The sequence below is a fragment of the Protomyctophum bolini genome (assembly GCF_963924005.1).
Source record: "Protomyctophum bolini genome assembly, chromosome: 10".
Classification (NCBI taxonomy): Eukaryota; Metazoa; Chordata; class Actinopteri; order Myctophiformes; family Myctophidae; genus Protomyctophum; species Protomyctophum bolini.
Window position 1 is genome coordinate 17,194,342 of NC_137871.1, and position 16,056 is coordinate 17,210,397.

General features: G+C 41.6%; 5 protein-coding genes across 5 annotated transcripts in view; all 5 read right to left on the reverse strand.

Moving 5' to 3' along the window:
* The window catches only part of LOC308322173 (protocadherin gamma-B4-like), a gene marked incomplete at both ends in the record, with an annotated part of 149,917 nt that overhangs the window by 93,598 nt on the left and 40,263 nt on the right, over positions 1–16,056 (reverse strand). The gene's annotated exons all lie outside the window — the stretch shown is intronic.
* On the reverse strand, positions 51–3,034 carry LOC308322864 (protocadherin gamma-A10-like; the record flags this gene model as incomplete). Its single annotated transcript, XM_080774353.1, has 2 exons — positions 554–3,034; positions 51–86 (listed from the first exon to the last, which is right to left on the reverse strand). The coding sequence occupies exons 1-2, from the start codon at positions 2,990–2,992 to the stop codon at positions 51–53; spliced, it is 2,475 nt and encodes an 824-aa protein (XP_080630479.1). The 5' UTR covers positions 2,993–3,034.
* On the reverse strand, positions 4,604–7,235 carry LOC308322865 (protocadherin gamma-A3-like; the record flags this gene model as incomplete). The annotated part of the gene is made up of 1 exon (XM_080774354.1): positions 4,604–7,235. The coding sequence occupies exon 1, from the start codon at positions 7,100–7,102 to the stop codon at positions 4,604–4,606; it is 2,499 nt and encodes an 832-aa protein (XP_080630480.1). The 5' UTR covers positions 7,103–7,235.
* Positions 8,433–10,952, reverse strand: LOC308322866 (protocadherin gamma-A11-like; the record flags this gene model as incomplete). The annotated part of the gene is made up of 1 exon (XM_080774355.1): positions 8,433–10,952. Exon 1 carries the CDS (start codon positions 10,893–10,895, stop codon positions 8,433–8,435), a length of 2,463 nt encoding a protein of 820 aa, XP_080630481.1. The 5' UTR covers positions 10,896–10,952.
* LOC308322867 (protocadherin gamma-A10-like) lies at positions 10,911–13,954 on the reverse strand (the record flags this gene model as incomplete). The annotated part of the gene is made up of 3 exons (XM_080774356.1): positions 10,911–10,923; positions 11,145–11,155; positions 11,537–13,954. The coding sequence occupies 3 exons, from the start codon at positions 13,952–13,954 to the stop codon at positions 10,911–10,913; spliced, it is 2,442 nt and encodes an 813-aa protein (XP_080630482.1).

Sequence of the window (16,056 nt, forward strand, 5' to 3'; positions counted from 1 at the left end):
GAGAGAGAGAGAGAGAGAGAGAGAGAGCGCCAGGATGCAGTACAGCTTTTCTAACCTATAGCGGTGTCCATGGTACTAAAACAAACCTGCAGGTGTGAGGTCTAAGGGGAGCCAACACATGACAATGCAGTTTGAGTTCAATGCTGCTAAGCATTGCATGAATAGCCGAATGTTAGCAACAGATGTAGGCAGTGGCGTATCTACAATAAGGCGATGACAGGCCAAGATAATTGAAATGAAGTGGAGCTTTGCTGCATGTCATGACACTGTCCATTGCACTGAAACACTTCCAGCAGACAATGGTACTTCCAAGATGATGGCAGTGCAGTGAGCTTTTAAACTGAGCAGTGTACAAATAGCACAGCTCTTTACAACTCTGCAGTAATCACAGCATTTGCTTCAATTATTTAATTTAACAAAACAATCTCATATCCAACACACACACACACACACACACACACACACACACACACACACACACACACACACACACACACACACACACACACACACACACACACACACACACACACACACACACACACACACACACAGAGAGAGAAAGACGAACCTCTAGAGGAGAGTCTGGTTCATCCAAGATGCTCTTTTCATTCTGCATCCTCTGCATCGTCCCTGTCATACTGGGGTCCATTATCAGTATGTTCTGACTACCAGCTCTGCCAAAGTCACTCTTTCTGGAGTCAGTCGTCCTGCACACCTCGTAATTGTACACATGAGGTAGAGTCCCTGAGCCCAAAGTGTCAGAGTAACGTGGTGGATAATATGGAATCACTGGGAGACTGGAATGATAGAGGCGGGACTGTCTCCATCTGTATATTTTCACTGATATAATAACCACTAAACAGGTGATGAACAAAAAGGAAACTACAGCCAAAGCCAAGACTAAGAAAAACGTCAAGTTGTCATTGTAATCCTTGTCTTGTGAGAAATCAGTGAACTCTGAGAGAACTTCAGGGAAGCTGTCAGCCACCGCCACGTTAACATTGACTGTAGCTGAACGAGAGGGCTGTCCGTTGTCCTCCACTATAACAGTCAATCTTTGTTTCACAGCATCTTTATCAGTGACTTGACGTATTGTTCTTATTTCTCCATTCTGTAATCCCACTTCAAACAGCGCCCTATCTGTGGATTTCTGTAGTTTATAAGATAGCCAAGCATTCTGTCCAGAGTCCACATCAACAGCCACCACTTTAGTGACCAGATAGCCCACATCTGCTGAACGAGGCACCATCTCAGCCACCAGAGAGCCACCACTCTGGACTGGATACAGAACCTGAGGGGCGTTGTCATTCTGGTCTTGAATTAAAATAGTGACAGTCACATTACTACTGAGTGGAGGGGAGCCCCCATCTTGCGCTTTGACAAGTAGTTTAAGTTGATTGATTTGCTCATAATCGAATGTGCGTACCGCATGTAAAACTCCTGTTTCAGAGTTTATGGATACATACGCAGAGACTGGGCTACCACTGACCTGCGTGTTCTCTATGAGGTATGAGATTCTGGCGTTTTGATTCCAATCAGAGTCTCGCGCACTCACAGTAAATATTGACACTCCAGGAGAGTTGTTTTCACGTATATAAGCCGAATAGCTGAGTTTGTCGAACAATGGTGCATTATCATTTACGTCAGAGATCTTTAGGCATAAAGTTGTTGCACTAGATAGAGAAGGAGACCCGGAATCGGTAGCAGTTATGGTAATATTGTATTCTGATTTTGTTTCACGATCAAAAATCATATCTGAAAGCAAGCTGTAGTAGTTAGTTAAAGATGACTGAATTTTAAATGAGTGTTTAGAGTCTATTGAGCATGTTATCTGTCCGTTTCTTTCCGAGTCTGCATCCTTTACATTAATAACGGCTATAGTCGTCCCGGGAGGAGCGTCTTCTGATATCGGGCTAGAAAATGACATAACATTTATGATCGGAGCATTGTCATTAACATCAATTACCTCAATGATAACTTTACTCGCAGCAGTTAGGCCACCTTGATCTTTTGCGCCGACTCTTATTTCATATGTTTTGTCCTTTTCAAAATCTATTTTGCCGGCAACATATATTTGTCCAGATGCCTTGTCAATATTAAACATGTCAGCTAGGTTCCCTTGTAAGTTGGAAAAACTGTAAGTCACTAAGCCATATGATCCACTGTCCGCATCCGACGCATTAATAGTTGTAATATATGTACCAATTGGTGCATTTTCCCTCACAGTAGCTTGGTATTCTGACTGGTTAAAAACAGGTGCATTGTCATTTGCATCTAAAACCGTTATATCTATACTTACTGTACCTGATTTTTGCGGAGTCCCACCATCTACCGCTATCAGCTTTAAAGATAGATGGCTATTTAACTCTCTGTCTAATGGCTTCTGTAAAATCATTTCGGCGAATTTGTTTCCTTTGGCATTAGACTGTTGTTTCAAGACGAAGTTATCATTGGAGCTTAACATGTAATTTTGTAAACTATTAAGTCCTACATCAGGGTCTTCTGCGCTTTCTAAGTCAAAATGAGATCCTGTCGCTGCAGATTCACTAATTTCCAAATGAATGTGACTGCTTTTGAAAGTAGGGGAATGGTCATTAACATCCAATATTTCGATAATTACTCGATGAAGTTCAATTGGATTTTCTAAAATAATTTCAAAGCTGAAGCTACACGGAGTGACGTGGCCACAAATCTGCTCTCTGTCTATCCTCTCATTCACGACTAGAATCCCTTTGTCTGTCTTCAGCTCGGTGTACTGAACGCTTTCTCCAGTGACGATACGAGCCCGGCCAGAACGAAGCCTTTTCAGATCCAAGCCCAGGTCCTGTGCAACGTTACCAATAAGAGAGCCTTTCTTCATCTCCTCTGGAACTGAATATCGCATTTGACCATCAACGTTGTGACTAAGCAACATCATAACATACAGCATCTCCAACGCAGGTTTGGAAAATAAACGCCATTTTACGCTTCGAGGCTGTATTAATGCCATGTCCTAACGCAGTTACATCCAACGTAAATATTGAAAGGATAAATCCTCTTGACAATGAAGCACAAATACAAAATCATCTAATTGCAGCTTTGGTAGGCTATAGATCTATATCCCCAAATGTATTTCTGTCAAATTAAGATAGGATTTTTCGATATGACTGTGTCCTCCGCCAACACATCCGCTTAGCCCCACCTCGAAACACAGTGCTTCGACTGAAGGGATTTCTTTTTTAGGCTGACTACTCCAGTCTGATTTTTCTTCTGACCAACAGCGTCCCTTAGAGTCCAAAACGTGAATGCCAAGATAGATGTATTGAAAACGAAATAGTTGATACTCACATACTCAACACATGTAATTAATGAAGACAGAAGGAAATAAAAAGTCACCTCAGATAGAGTAGAAGTAGAAGAAAGATTGAGTAAAGAATGTGACTAATAGACTATAGGCCTACACCTGGGCTAATCAGTTTGGTAGACAAGACACAGGCGACTTCTACTGCAAGGGGCATGATAACGTCAATGTCAAGAAAAAGTAAACTGACAAACATCGACGTATGGGGAGTAAATGGAGTTGAGGTCCAATCATTATAAATTCTCACCAATCAGAAAAATAATGGAGGAGGACACATCAAGGTATATGTTGTGGGGGAACTCCACCTAAAATATTAAAATGCATAATGCAGCATAATACAGACCACCACCACCTCATCTAACGTATAGGGGGATGCGCGCTCCTCTATCACCAATAGGACCTATACTATGGAAATAGTAATTAATACAACCAAATCGACAAAACTCTGTTCTACCACTATAAATTATGTTACTTATTGCAACGTGTTGTCTACTTATTGAAATGACACGACTAAAATACGCCACATGATGATGGGGAGGCACTGCTGCAAATATGCTCCAACTCCTCAACATGCTGGTTAAAAACATGGTTCTGTTTAAATGAGACGCAGAAATATATATATATATATATATATATACACACACACACACATACAAAACTCCTTTCAGCCATATACTTGACTTGCGCCATATTAAATAGAGGGCAGGGGAGGGAATTAGGGGGAGAGAGAGAGAGAGAGAGAGAGAGAGAGAGAGAGAGAGAGAGAGAGAGACTGTGCTGACTGTGCAGCGCTTTCTTGCGGTGGCGCTGTCCATGGTGCTAAACCACACCAAAGAGACACCAATCGCTGAGGAACCTCGGCAACGATAATGCGCACACACACACACACACACACACACACACACACACACACACACACACACACACACACACACACACACACACACACACACACACACACACACACACACACACACACACACACACACACACACACACACACACACACACACACACACACACACACACACACACACACACACACGACGCATATAAACAATTAACAATAAGAAATTGAGTTATATTATGATGTTGATCATTAGTGCACAGTTATTCAGCTTTGAAGGAACCGATCAAGTTTTTCATTAATGTTCACGTTTCATTCATACATTCATGCTTCAGATTTAAGTTTTAAATCTGAAATAAGTTAGATTTCTGTGTGATGATTGACCTATGCGACTATAGCTACATTTACAATACTCATGAGTTTGCACTGTAATACTGGAGTGATATCACATTTTTGTTAAAAAGTCTATATTTTAGTGTCGAAAGACAAACCTCTAGAGGAGAGTCTGGTCCATCCAGGATGCTCTTTTCATTCTGCATCCTCTGCATCGTCCCTGTCATACTGGGGTCCATTATCAGTATGTTCTGACTACCAGCTCTGCCAAAGTCACTCTTTCTGGAGTCAGTAGTCCTGCACACCTCGTAATTGTACACATGAGGGAGAGTCCCTGAGCCCAAAGTGTCTGAGTAACGTGGTGGATAATATGGAATCACTGGGAGACTGGAATGATAGAGGCGGGACTGTTTCCATCTGTATATTTTCACTGATATAATGACCACTAAACACGTGATGAACAAAAAGGAAACTACAGCCAAAGCCAAGACTAAGAAAAACGTCAGGTTGTCATTGTACTCCTTGTCGTGTGAAAAGTCAGTGAACTCTGAAAGAACTTCAGGGAAGCTGTCAGCCACCGCCACGTTAACATTGACTGTAGCTGAACGAGAGGGCTGTCCGTTGTCCTCCACTATAACAGTCAGTCTTTGTTTCACAGCATCTTTATCAGTGACTTGACGGATAGTTCTTATTTCTCCATTCTGTAATCCAACTTCAAAAAGCGCCCTGTCTGTGGATTTATGTAATTTATAAGATAGCCAAGCATTCTGTCCAGAGTCCACATCAACAGCCACCACTTTAGTAACCAGATAGCCCACATCTGCGGAACGAGGAACCATTTCAGCCACCAGAGAGCCACCACTCTGGACTGGATACAGAACCTGAGGGGCGTTGTCATTCTGGTCTTGAATTAAAATAGTGACAGTCACATTACTACTGAGTGGAGGGGAGCCCCCATCTTGCGCTTTGACAAGTAGTTTAAATTGATTGATTTGCTCAAAATCGAATGTGCGCACTGCATGTACAACTCCTGTTTCAGAGTTTATGGATACATACGCAGAGACTGAGCTACCACTGACATGCGTGTCCTCTATGAGGTATGAGATTCTGGCGTTTTGATTCCAGTCAGTGTCTCGCGCACTAACAGTAAATATTGACACTCCAGGGGAGTTGTTCTCAACTATATAAGCCAGATAGCTTGGTTTGTCGAACGATGGTGCATTATCATTTATGTCAGAGATCTTTAGGCATAAAGTTGTTGCACTGGATAGTGAAGGAGACCCTGAATCGGTAGCAGTTATGGTAATATTGTATTCTGATTTTGTTTCACGATCAAACGTCGTATCTGAAATCAAGCTGTAATAATTGGTTAAAGATGACTGTATTTTAAATTGGTGCTGCTGAGAGTCTATTGAGCAGGTTATCTGTCCGTTTCTTTCCGAGTCTGCATCCTTTACATTAATAACGGCTATAGTCGTCCCGGGTGGCGCATCTTCTGATATCGGGCTAGAGAACGACCTGACATTTATGATCGGAGCATTGTCATTAACATCAACCACCTGAATGATAACTTTACTCGCATCATTAAGGCCACCCTGATCTTGGGCGCCGACTCTTAGTTCATATTTTTTGTCTTTTTCGAAATCTATCTTACCTGCAACAGATATTTTCCCAGATGCCTTGTCAATAACAAATATGTCAGCCAGGTTCCCCTTTAAGTTGGAAAACATATAAGTCACTATGCCATATGATCCACTGTCAGCATCTGAGGCGTTAACGGTTGTGATATATGTACCAATAGGTGCATTTTCTATCACAGTAGCCCTGTACACCGATTGATTGAACACAGGGGAATTGTCATTAGCGTCTATAACTGTTATATCAATATTTACTGTACCAGATTTCTGTGGGGTCCCCCCATCTACTGCTATCAGCTTTAAAGAGAGATGCGGATTTAACTCTCTGTCTAATGGTTTCTGTAAAATCATCTCTGCAAATTTACTCCCGTCGGCGTTAGAATGTTGTTTCAAGGCGAAATTATCATTCGAGCTTAAAACATAATTTTGTAAACTATTAAGTCCTACGTCAGGGTCATCTGCACTTTCTAAGTGAAAATGAGATCCTATCGTTGCAGATTCACTAATTTCCAAATTAATGTGACTGTTTTTGAAAGTAGGGGCATGGTCATTAACATCCACTATTTCTACAATAACTCCATGGAGTTCGATTGGATTTTCTAGAATTATTTCGAAGCTGAAGCTACATGGAGTTACATCCCCACAAAGCTGCTCTCTGTCTATCCTCTCATTCACGACTAGAATCCCTTTGTCTGTCTTCAGCTCAGTGTACTGAACGCTTTCTCCGGTCACGATATGAGCCCGACCAGAACGGAGCCTTTTCAGATCCAATCCGAGATCCTGTGCTACGTTACCAATAAGAGAGCCTTTCTTCATCTCTTCTGAAACGGAATATCTTATTTGGCCATCAGCATTGTGAATAAGCAACATGAAAAACATCAGCATTTCTGGTGCAGGTATAAAACGCCATTTTACGTATCTTGACGCCATGTTCCAACGCATTTAAATCCACTGTGAAACTCGAAAGTATAATTCCTCTTGACAATGAAGAAAAAAGTCAACACATGCCAGCATTGGTATAAACTACAAATCTATGAAAAACGAAAACGTTTCTGTGAAATTTAAACAGGATTCTTCGTCACAACTGTCTCCCCGTTTCCCCACCTCGCATGAAGCACAGGGATTTTGCTTCTCTCGTCATTGCAGTTGCAGAGGAGGGGACTTTTAAAGATTAGGCTATACCACCAGTTCGATTTTTATTCTGACCAACAGCGTCCCTTAGAGTTCAAAGCCAGAACGCCAAAGCATGCACTTACATTTAACTAATTACAATTTTGTAGTCTAGGCCTGCAGAAATAAATTGCACGATGCGACCAAAAAAACCAAGAACATTTGTAGCTGAACAATCATATTTGTAGGAATGAAATGTGCGAAATGGGTTATTTGGGAGAGAATAAAGTGATCCAATAACCAAAGTTACAAACACCAAAGCGGCAACCAGGAGCTAACCACAATGCTGCGACTGGGCCTTTTTAACACAGTTGCAAATGCCACTTTTAACGAAAATGCGTTCGTGTTAATTTCAGAAAACAATACATTACATTTTAAAAAGGGCATAGTTAATTATCTGTAGATGTATAGTAGTTGTTTTCTTTTAGGAACTTTGGTAAACACTTTTTTACTTTGGTAAAACTATACTAGACTACAGGTCGGGTATATATATATATATATATATATATATATATATATATATATATATATATATATATATATATGCATTATAATGCATTATAAATGCGATTATAAAGCAAAGCATTATAGTAGATCCTGTCCTGAACGTTTCATCAAGTTATGCTGTTCCACCGAGCTTAAATTGCCTACATTATGACCAGGCACTTATTATACTTCATAAACCTTGGTATAAGTTGTTACATCATTGTTGCATAATTATTCATAACGAGTGTTGAACTTGAACACTTACACGTGCATTAATAAAAACAATGAAAGTTGGTATATGGAACAGAGTTGCGCAAATTTAACCAAGTGGTCGACGTCACCAATCGCATCGGTAACATACGGGAATCCCAAGTCCTGTACGTTACCGATACGATATCCTCTCTTCATCTCCACTGAATAGAGGGTTCGTTTGACCACTGACGATATAACCGATATAGGCCTACGAAAGCAAAGCAGGAACTGCCATGCTGTTCCACAACACAATCATCATCAAGAAAAAGGCCTATTTAAAATAAACTGTGTTGTTTTCAAATACAGTCACACAGATTTCTCACTATCTTGATTACAAAACACAGTCAGGGTGATTTCACTTGTGTTAAACTCGCCAGAGTTCACTCACCTCTAGAGGAGAGTCTGGTTCATCCAGGATGCTCTTTTCACTATATCGCTGCATTGTCCCTCCAGAACTGGGGTCCATTATCAATATGTTCTTTTGACTACCAGCTCCACCGAATTTACAGTCACTCTTTCTGGAGTCAGTCGTCCTGCACACCTCGTAATTGTACACATGAGGGAGAGTCCCTGAGCCCAAAGTGTCTGAGTAACGTGGTGGATAATACGGAATCACCGGGAGATTTGAATGACAGAGGATGCGAGACTGCTTCCATCTGTATATTTTCACTGATATAATTACAACCAAACATGTGATGAAGAGGAAGGAAACGACAGCCAAAGCTAAGACTAAAAAAAAGGTCAGGTTGTCATTGTACTCCTTGTCCTGCGTAAAGTCAGTGAACTCTGAGAGAACTTCAGGGAAGCTGTCAGCCACCGCCACGTTAACATTGACTGTAGCTGAACGAGAGGGCTGTCCGTTGTCCTCCACTATAACAGTCAGCCTTTGTTTCACAACATCTTTATCAGTGACTTGACGGATAGTTCTTATTTCTCCATTCTGTAATCCTACTTCAAACAGCGGCCTGTCTGTGGGTTTCTGCAGTTTATAAGAGAGCCAAGCATTCTGTCCAGAGTCCACATCAACAGCCACCACTTTGGTGACCAGATAGCCCACATCTGCTGAACGAGGCACCATTTCAGCCACTAGTGATCCACCAGTCTGGACTGGATACAGAACCTGAGGTGCATTGTCATTTTCGTCTAGTATGAAGATATTAACCGTTGCATTGCTAGTGAGTGGAGGGGAGCCTCCGTCTTGCGCCTTCACAACTAATTTCAGGCTTTTTAACTGTTCATAATCAAAGGAGCGCACTGCATGTAAAACTCCAGTTTCAGAGTTTATAGATACATAACTGTTGACTGGACTGCCATGAATCTGTGTATCCTCTAAAAGGTAGGATATTCTCGCGTTCTGATTCCAGTCAGAGTCCCGTGCGCTAACAGTAAATATGGACATGGCAGGGGAATTGTTCTCTTTAATATAAGCATTATACGCAGTTTTGTCAAACAGTGGGGCATTGTCATTTACATCAGAAATACTAAGCCTTAACATTGTAGTGCTAGACAGGGAAGGAGAACCGGAATCAGTCGCCTTAATGGTTATGTTGTATTCAGGCACAATTTCTCTATCGAAAGCAGCATCTGTTAATAAAGTATAGTAATTTGTCAACGACGATTTGATTTTAAATGGGAGATTGTTGGCTATAGTGCATGTAACCTGGCCGTTTTGCGCTGAATCTGCGTCTTTGACGTTTATTATTGCCACCGTGGTGCCAGGTTCAGCATCCTCAGAAACAGGGCTGGAGAATGACATGACGTTTATCACTGGTGCGTTGTCATTAACATCAACAATGTCAATTAGGACCTTACTGGAATCTGTAAGACCACCTTGGTCCATGGCCTCAACCATAATTTCGTACTTTTTATCTTTCTCATAGTCTATTTGACCCACAAGACTTATTATACCAGTGGTTTCGTCCATTTGAAATATTCGAGTGACATGCTCTCTCATGTTGGAAAACGTATACGCGATAATACCATTTGATCCACTGTCTGCATCACTGGCATTGACTCTAGTGATATATGTCCCTTTTATCGCATTTTCCTTTACAGTAGCCCTGTATAATGACTGGTTAAAAACGGGAGCATTATCATTCGCATCTAAAACGGTGATATCGATATTTACTGTACCAGATCTCTGCGGGGTCCCACCATCCAGCGCTATCAGCTTCAACAGTAATCTCGACTGGCTTTCTCTGTCTAACGGTTTTTGTATAATCATCTCTGCATATTTTCTACCATCGGGAGTTGATTGTTGCTTCAATACAAAATTATCATTGGTATTTAATATGTATGTTTGTAGACCATTATCACCTACATCTGCGTCTTCTGCAGTGGGCAACATGAAACGAGATCCAATTGTCGCTGTTTCACTTATTTCTAATTTGATTTCACCTTTCCCAAATACGGGCGAATTGTCATTAATATCCAATATTTCCACAGTTAATCGGTGCAGCTCCATAGGATTTTCTAAAATAACTTCAAAGCTGAAGCTACACGGAGTGACATCACCACAAAGCTGCTCTCGATCTATCCTCTCATTCACGACTAGAATCCCTTTGTCTGTCTTCAGCTCAGTGTACAGAACGCTTTCTCCGGTGATGATACGGGCCCGGCCAGAACGGAGCCTTTTCACGTCCAATCCCAGGTCCTGTGCAACGTTACCGATAAGAGAGCCTTTCTTCATCTCCTCTGGGATGGAATAGCGAATTTGACCACTGGCGAAATGACTGATATAAAATAGGAATAGCAACAGCTCCCATGTTGATCCACAAAACAACCACCGTTTTGCGCAAAGAAAACCATGACACTTCTCAACCGCCATTGGAAAAATGAAACCTCAACACCACCACCTGAAGAAAACACATCCACAAAAACAGGCAGCAAGTGTATCCTATGTGTTCAAATAATCACGTATATCCACGCGTCAGTTTGATTTCAAATATTTATGCTCCTCGTTTCGTAGCCGGTATACTATTCTGAAGCTTATAGTCTCTCTTCTTCAGTGAAATGCACTGATAGGGGAGGAGAAACGGATGAGTGGCAACACCTAATATATGCTCTATTCACTGACCAACAGCGTCCCTTAGAGTTGAAAACACGAATATCAATGTAAGATGGAGGACTATATCAAAACGTAATTGCTTTACAAATGCTTATTAAAAAACAAAAGTAAAACATCGGCCGTATCGGGCAAACAAACGAGTGAACATCTTTTACGAACTGAACAAATTATATCAAAGAACTCACAGAGGCATTACACACAACTCGTTCTCTAAGTGGAGCTGTCCTCACAGTATGGTGCTGAAACGTGGTGTGTGCGTGTGTGTGTGTGTGTGTGTGTGTGTGTGTGTGTGTGTGTGCGTGCGCGCACGTGTGCGCGTGTGTGTGTGCGCGCGCGTGTGCGTGTGCGCGCGCATACACACAGTGTATTATTATGTTATAATGACTGGAAATCCATCTCACCTCCAAAGGAGAGTCTGGTTCATCCAAGATGCTCTTTTCATTCTGCATACTCCGCATGGTTCCTGTACAACTGGGGTCCATGATCAGTATGTTCTGACTACCAGCTCCACCGAACTTACAGTCACTTTTTCTGGAGTCAGTCGTCCTGCACACCTCGTAATTGTACACATGAGGGAGAGTCCCTGACCCCAAAGTGTCTGAGTAACGTGGTGGATAATATGGAATCACGGGCAGGCTGGAATGATAGAGGCGGGACTGTCTCCATCTGTATATTTTCACTGATATGATAACAACTAAAGACGTAATAAAGAGAAAGGAAACTACAGCCAAAGCCAACACTAAGAAAAACGTCAAGTTGTCATTGTACTCCTTGTCGTGTGTAAAGTCAGTGAACTCTGAGAGAACTTCAGGGAAGCTGTCAGCCACCGCCACGTTAACATTAACTGTAGCTGAACGAGAGGGCTTTCCGTTGTCCTCCACTATAACAGTCAGCTTTTGTTTGACAGGATCTTTATCAGTGACTTGACGGATTGTTCTTATTTCTCCATTCTGTAAACCCACTTCAAACAACGCCCTGTCTGTGGCCTTCTGCAGTTTATAAGAGAGCCAGGCATTCTGTCCAGAGTCCACATCAACAGCCACCACTTTAGTGACCAGATAGCCCACATCTGCCGAACGAGGCACCATTTCAGCTACCAGGGAACCTCCGGAGTGTACCGGGTACAGAACCTGAGGAGCATTGTCATTCTCGTCCCGAACTAATATTTTAACAGTAGCAACTGAACTGAGTGGAGGGGACCCGCCATCACGTGCAGTAACGTTAAACTCAAAGTACTTTATTTGTTCATAATCCAAAGATCTCACGGCATGAACTACGCCAGTGTCTGAATTAATTGACACAAATGAGGAGACAGATACGCCACTAAGTTCCCTTTCTTCCAGATAGTATGAAATACGTGCGTTTTGGCCCCAGTCTGCGTCACTCGCCCTTACAGCAAATATGGAGTAACCAGGAGAGTTATTCTCTGGGATAATTCTACTATATTCAGATTCATTAAAAGTGGGTGGGCTGTCATTTTCGTCAGACACCTTGACTGTAATACTTTTACTACTAGAGAGTGGTGGTGAGCCATTGTCAGATACAGTTATGGTGATATTATATTCAGGAATACCTTCTCTGTCTAAGACATTATCTGTTACTATTGTATAATAACCAGTTAGGGATGATTCAATTTTGAAAGGGACATCAGCATTGATAGAACACTTGACAACACTGTTACTGTCCGAGTCTGCGTCATCGACATTAACAACAACTACAGTTGTGCCAGGCGGAGAATCCTCAGATATAGAGTTGGAAAATGACATTAGCTCTATAGCAGGGATGTTATCATTCTCGTCAAGGATTTGAATGATAACTTTGCACGTGTCAGTATAACCGCCATGGTCGCTTGCTTTGACATTTAATTGATACGCCTTCGACTTTTCAAAATCTAGTTTGCCTGAAACTTTAATCTCTCCTGTATTTACATTCAATTCAAAAAGATCCTTTGCATCTCTGGCAACCTGTGCAATGGAGAAAATGACTTCACCATATAGCCCCTTATCTGCATCATTTGCACTAACAGTAGTTACAATTGTTCCTTCTGGGGAATTCTCCTTTACATCAGCTTTATAAACAGACTGGCCACACACTGGCGCGTTGTCATTAGCATCGAGCACAGTTATGTGTATGCGAACCGTTCCTGATCTACATGGCTCACCCCCGTCTGAAGCTACCAACACGAGCGAATGGGTCTCCTCTTTTTCTCTGTCCAAAGGCTTTTGCAAAACCATCTCGATGAATTTACTTCCATCAGGCTGACTCTGCATTTCCAATTCAAAATTATCTGAGGGCGGTTTAAGTGTGTATTTTTTAATATCGTTTACGCCAACGTCTGGGTCCTCTGCACTCTCCAGAGAGAAGCGCGTACCCAATGCAACACTCTCAACGATGTTCAAATGTATTTCGTCTTTAGGGAATGCTGGACTGTTATCGTTTATATCTATAACTTCCACTGTAACACGATATAGCTGTATGGGATTTTCAATGATAAGCTCAAAACTGAAGCTACAAGGCGTTGTCTGTCCACAAAGCTCTTCTCGGTCGATTCGTTCTTTAATAACGAGGGTGCCTTTGTTTCGGTTTAGCTCGACATACTGCCGACCTCCTTTTGTTATAATACGAGCTTTACCCTTTATGAGCCTTTCAACATCCAGGCCCAAATCCCTACCGATATTTCCAACAAGCGATCCCTCGGCTTGCTCCTCTGGTATGGAATAACGAGCCTGCCCTGTCACGGAATGGAGGGCGGTAAGAAAAAGGAGAAAAAGCGGTACTTTCCATTCGCCACGGTATCTTGTCCATAGAAAACCCACCATACTTAATAAACAGGTTAGTCTGTCAGTAAAATGTAAAGGGTATTCCTTAAGAATAATTATTAACAGAATCCAGAACTATAGAACATGACGATAAATGCCAAAATAATCCAAAAGCCTTTTCCCGAGCGTGTACAATAAAGTGAGAGACGGAGAGTGAGAATTATAGGAAGGGCCACTGCACCACCTCAGAGCATCAGCTTCAACTATGTATCAACAGCGGCACTCAGAGTCCAGTCACAGGAATCACATTGCGTGTTTCGTATTCATTTATGCAAGTTAATAATCACTGTGTCAAATAACAGGCAAACACAACTGTCACTCAAAACAATCAAATCAAAATTACACACAACTTGTAATAGTATTGTTTTCACACGATCTATATGTTACAAAGCAACAGACAGTCTCGCCACGCACGCTAATAAAGCATCCACAGAAAGTGGCAGAGTAATCTAAATCTCAATAATTTGAAGCATGCCCACGGTAAGCATTATTAAAGACAGTTGCACATGTGGTACATTATTCAGTGTGTTTTGCGATGCTGTTGCTAAAGTTCAGACATACGGGCTTGCAGGACATACAGTATCTATAGCCTACTAAATGCTACGACGCAACCCTGATCCGTGGTCATTAGGCGAATATCACTGTTTACTTATAACAACAAAACATACAAACGTGTCAATTAATCATGTCATTCACCAGAGTTGATATCTGAGAACCATCGAATGATTGCTTCTCCCTCTCTGCTCTATCAATGCTCACCAAACTTTGATTCAGTGGCTGCATACATTTGATGTCACTCTTTCTGGAGTCAGTTGTCCTACTCACCTCGTACTTGTACACATGAGGGAGATTCGCTGTCCCTAAAGTGTCTGAGTAACGTGGTGGATAATATGGAATCACTGGGAAACTGGAATGTTAGAGAATACGAGACTGTCTCCATCTGTATGGAGACAGTTATTATATTATCACTATAATAACGACTAAACACGTGATGAACAAATATGAAACTATAGCCAACACCAAGACTATAGGTAAAAAGTTATGGTGTCATTGTAATCTTTGTCGCGTGTAAAGTCAGTGAACTCTGAGAGAACTTCAGGGAAGCCGAAACCAAAACGCTGTCCATGGTGCTGATAAGATACGATGTGTGGGAGGAGCTCACATACAGTCCGAAAGTGTCTTATCCACAGAATTAGTGATATAGGCTAGACTTGTTATACCCTGAAGAAGGCAGTTACCCGCCAAAACGTTGGTTTCTTTTTACTCTGCTAAAAATAAAGTATTGTCACTTTCGACACTGCTGTGTCTTCTCTTGAAGACAACTATTTAGATGATTCTTCCGTGGGCCGGCACAACTAAGGACTTTGATGTGCGTAGCAATTGCACTTGCAACATAATAAACACAATAACGGTTGCCCTTATTTTTATAGCACTTTTGCACTGTCATTTAGGTGAAGCAATACAGTGAATCAATAAATGCACAGTTTTTGTTGTTGGGATGACGTTTTAAAATGTCAACTATTCCTCATTTACCCATCTTAATAAATGAGGACTAGATAGATAGACTCTGCATAAGTAGCCTATACAATATATAATTTAGTAGCATTAATAAATGAGGAATAGTTGCAATTTTAGAATAACATTAAAAACTATTAACATGGTCTTAACAAGTGCATTATTTAAATCATGATTTGTTAGTCACTTATTAAAGGCTTTGGGTCGCCTTTTTGTATAGATGTTAGAAATGTAAATTGAATTGACAACATGGCTTTGGCTTATATACTGGCAGTTGTTATGCTTGCGCAAGCCGAGCGCACAAGCAGAGCGAGTGAGTGAGTGAGTGAGTGAGTGAGTGAGTGAGAGACTGTCTGACTGTCTGTCTATCTGTCGGGGTAAGAATGGTCATGCCACCATATATGGCCGTCAGTCCGTCACGCATCGTAACACGTCACTGCACCATATATGGTCGTCAGTCTGTCACGCCTTGTTACACACTCCACGACACTCTGAAGATCACACAAAGATCACAACACTGACCTCATCAAATTCTGGATAGCCATATGCCATACCATGCCATGAAGACTGGATTATCATCACCTAGA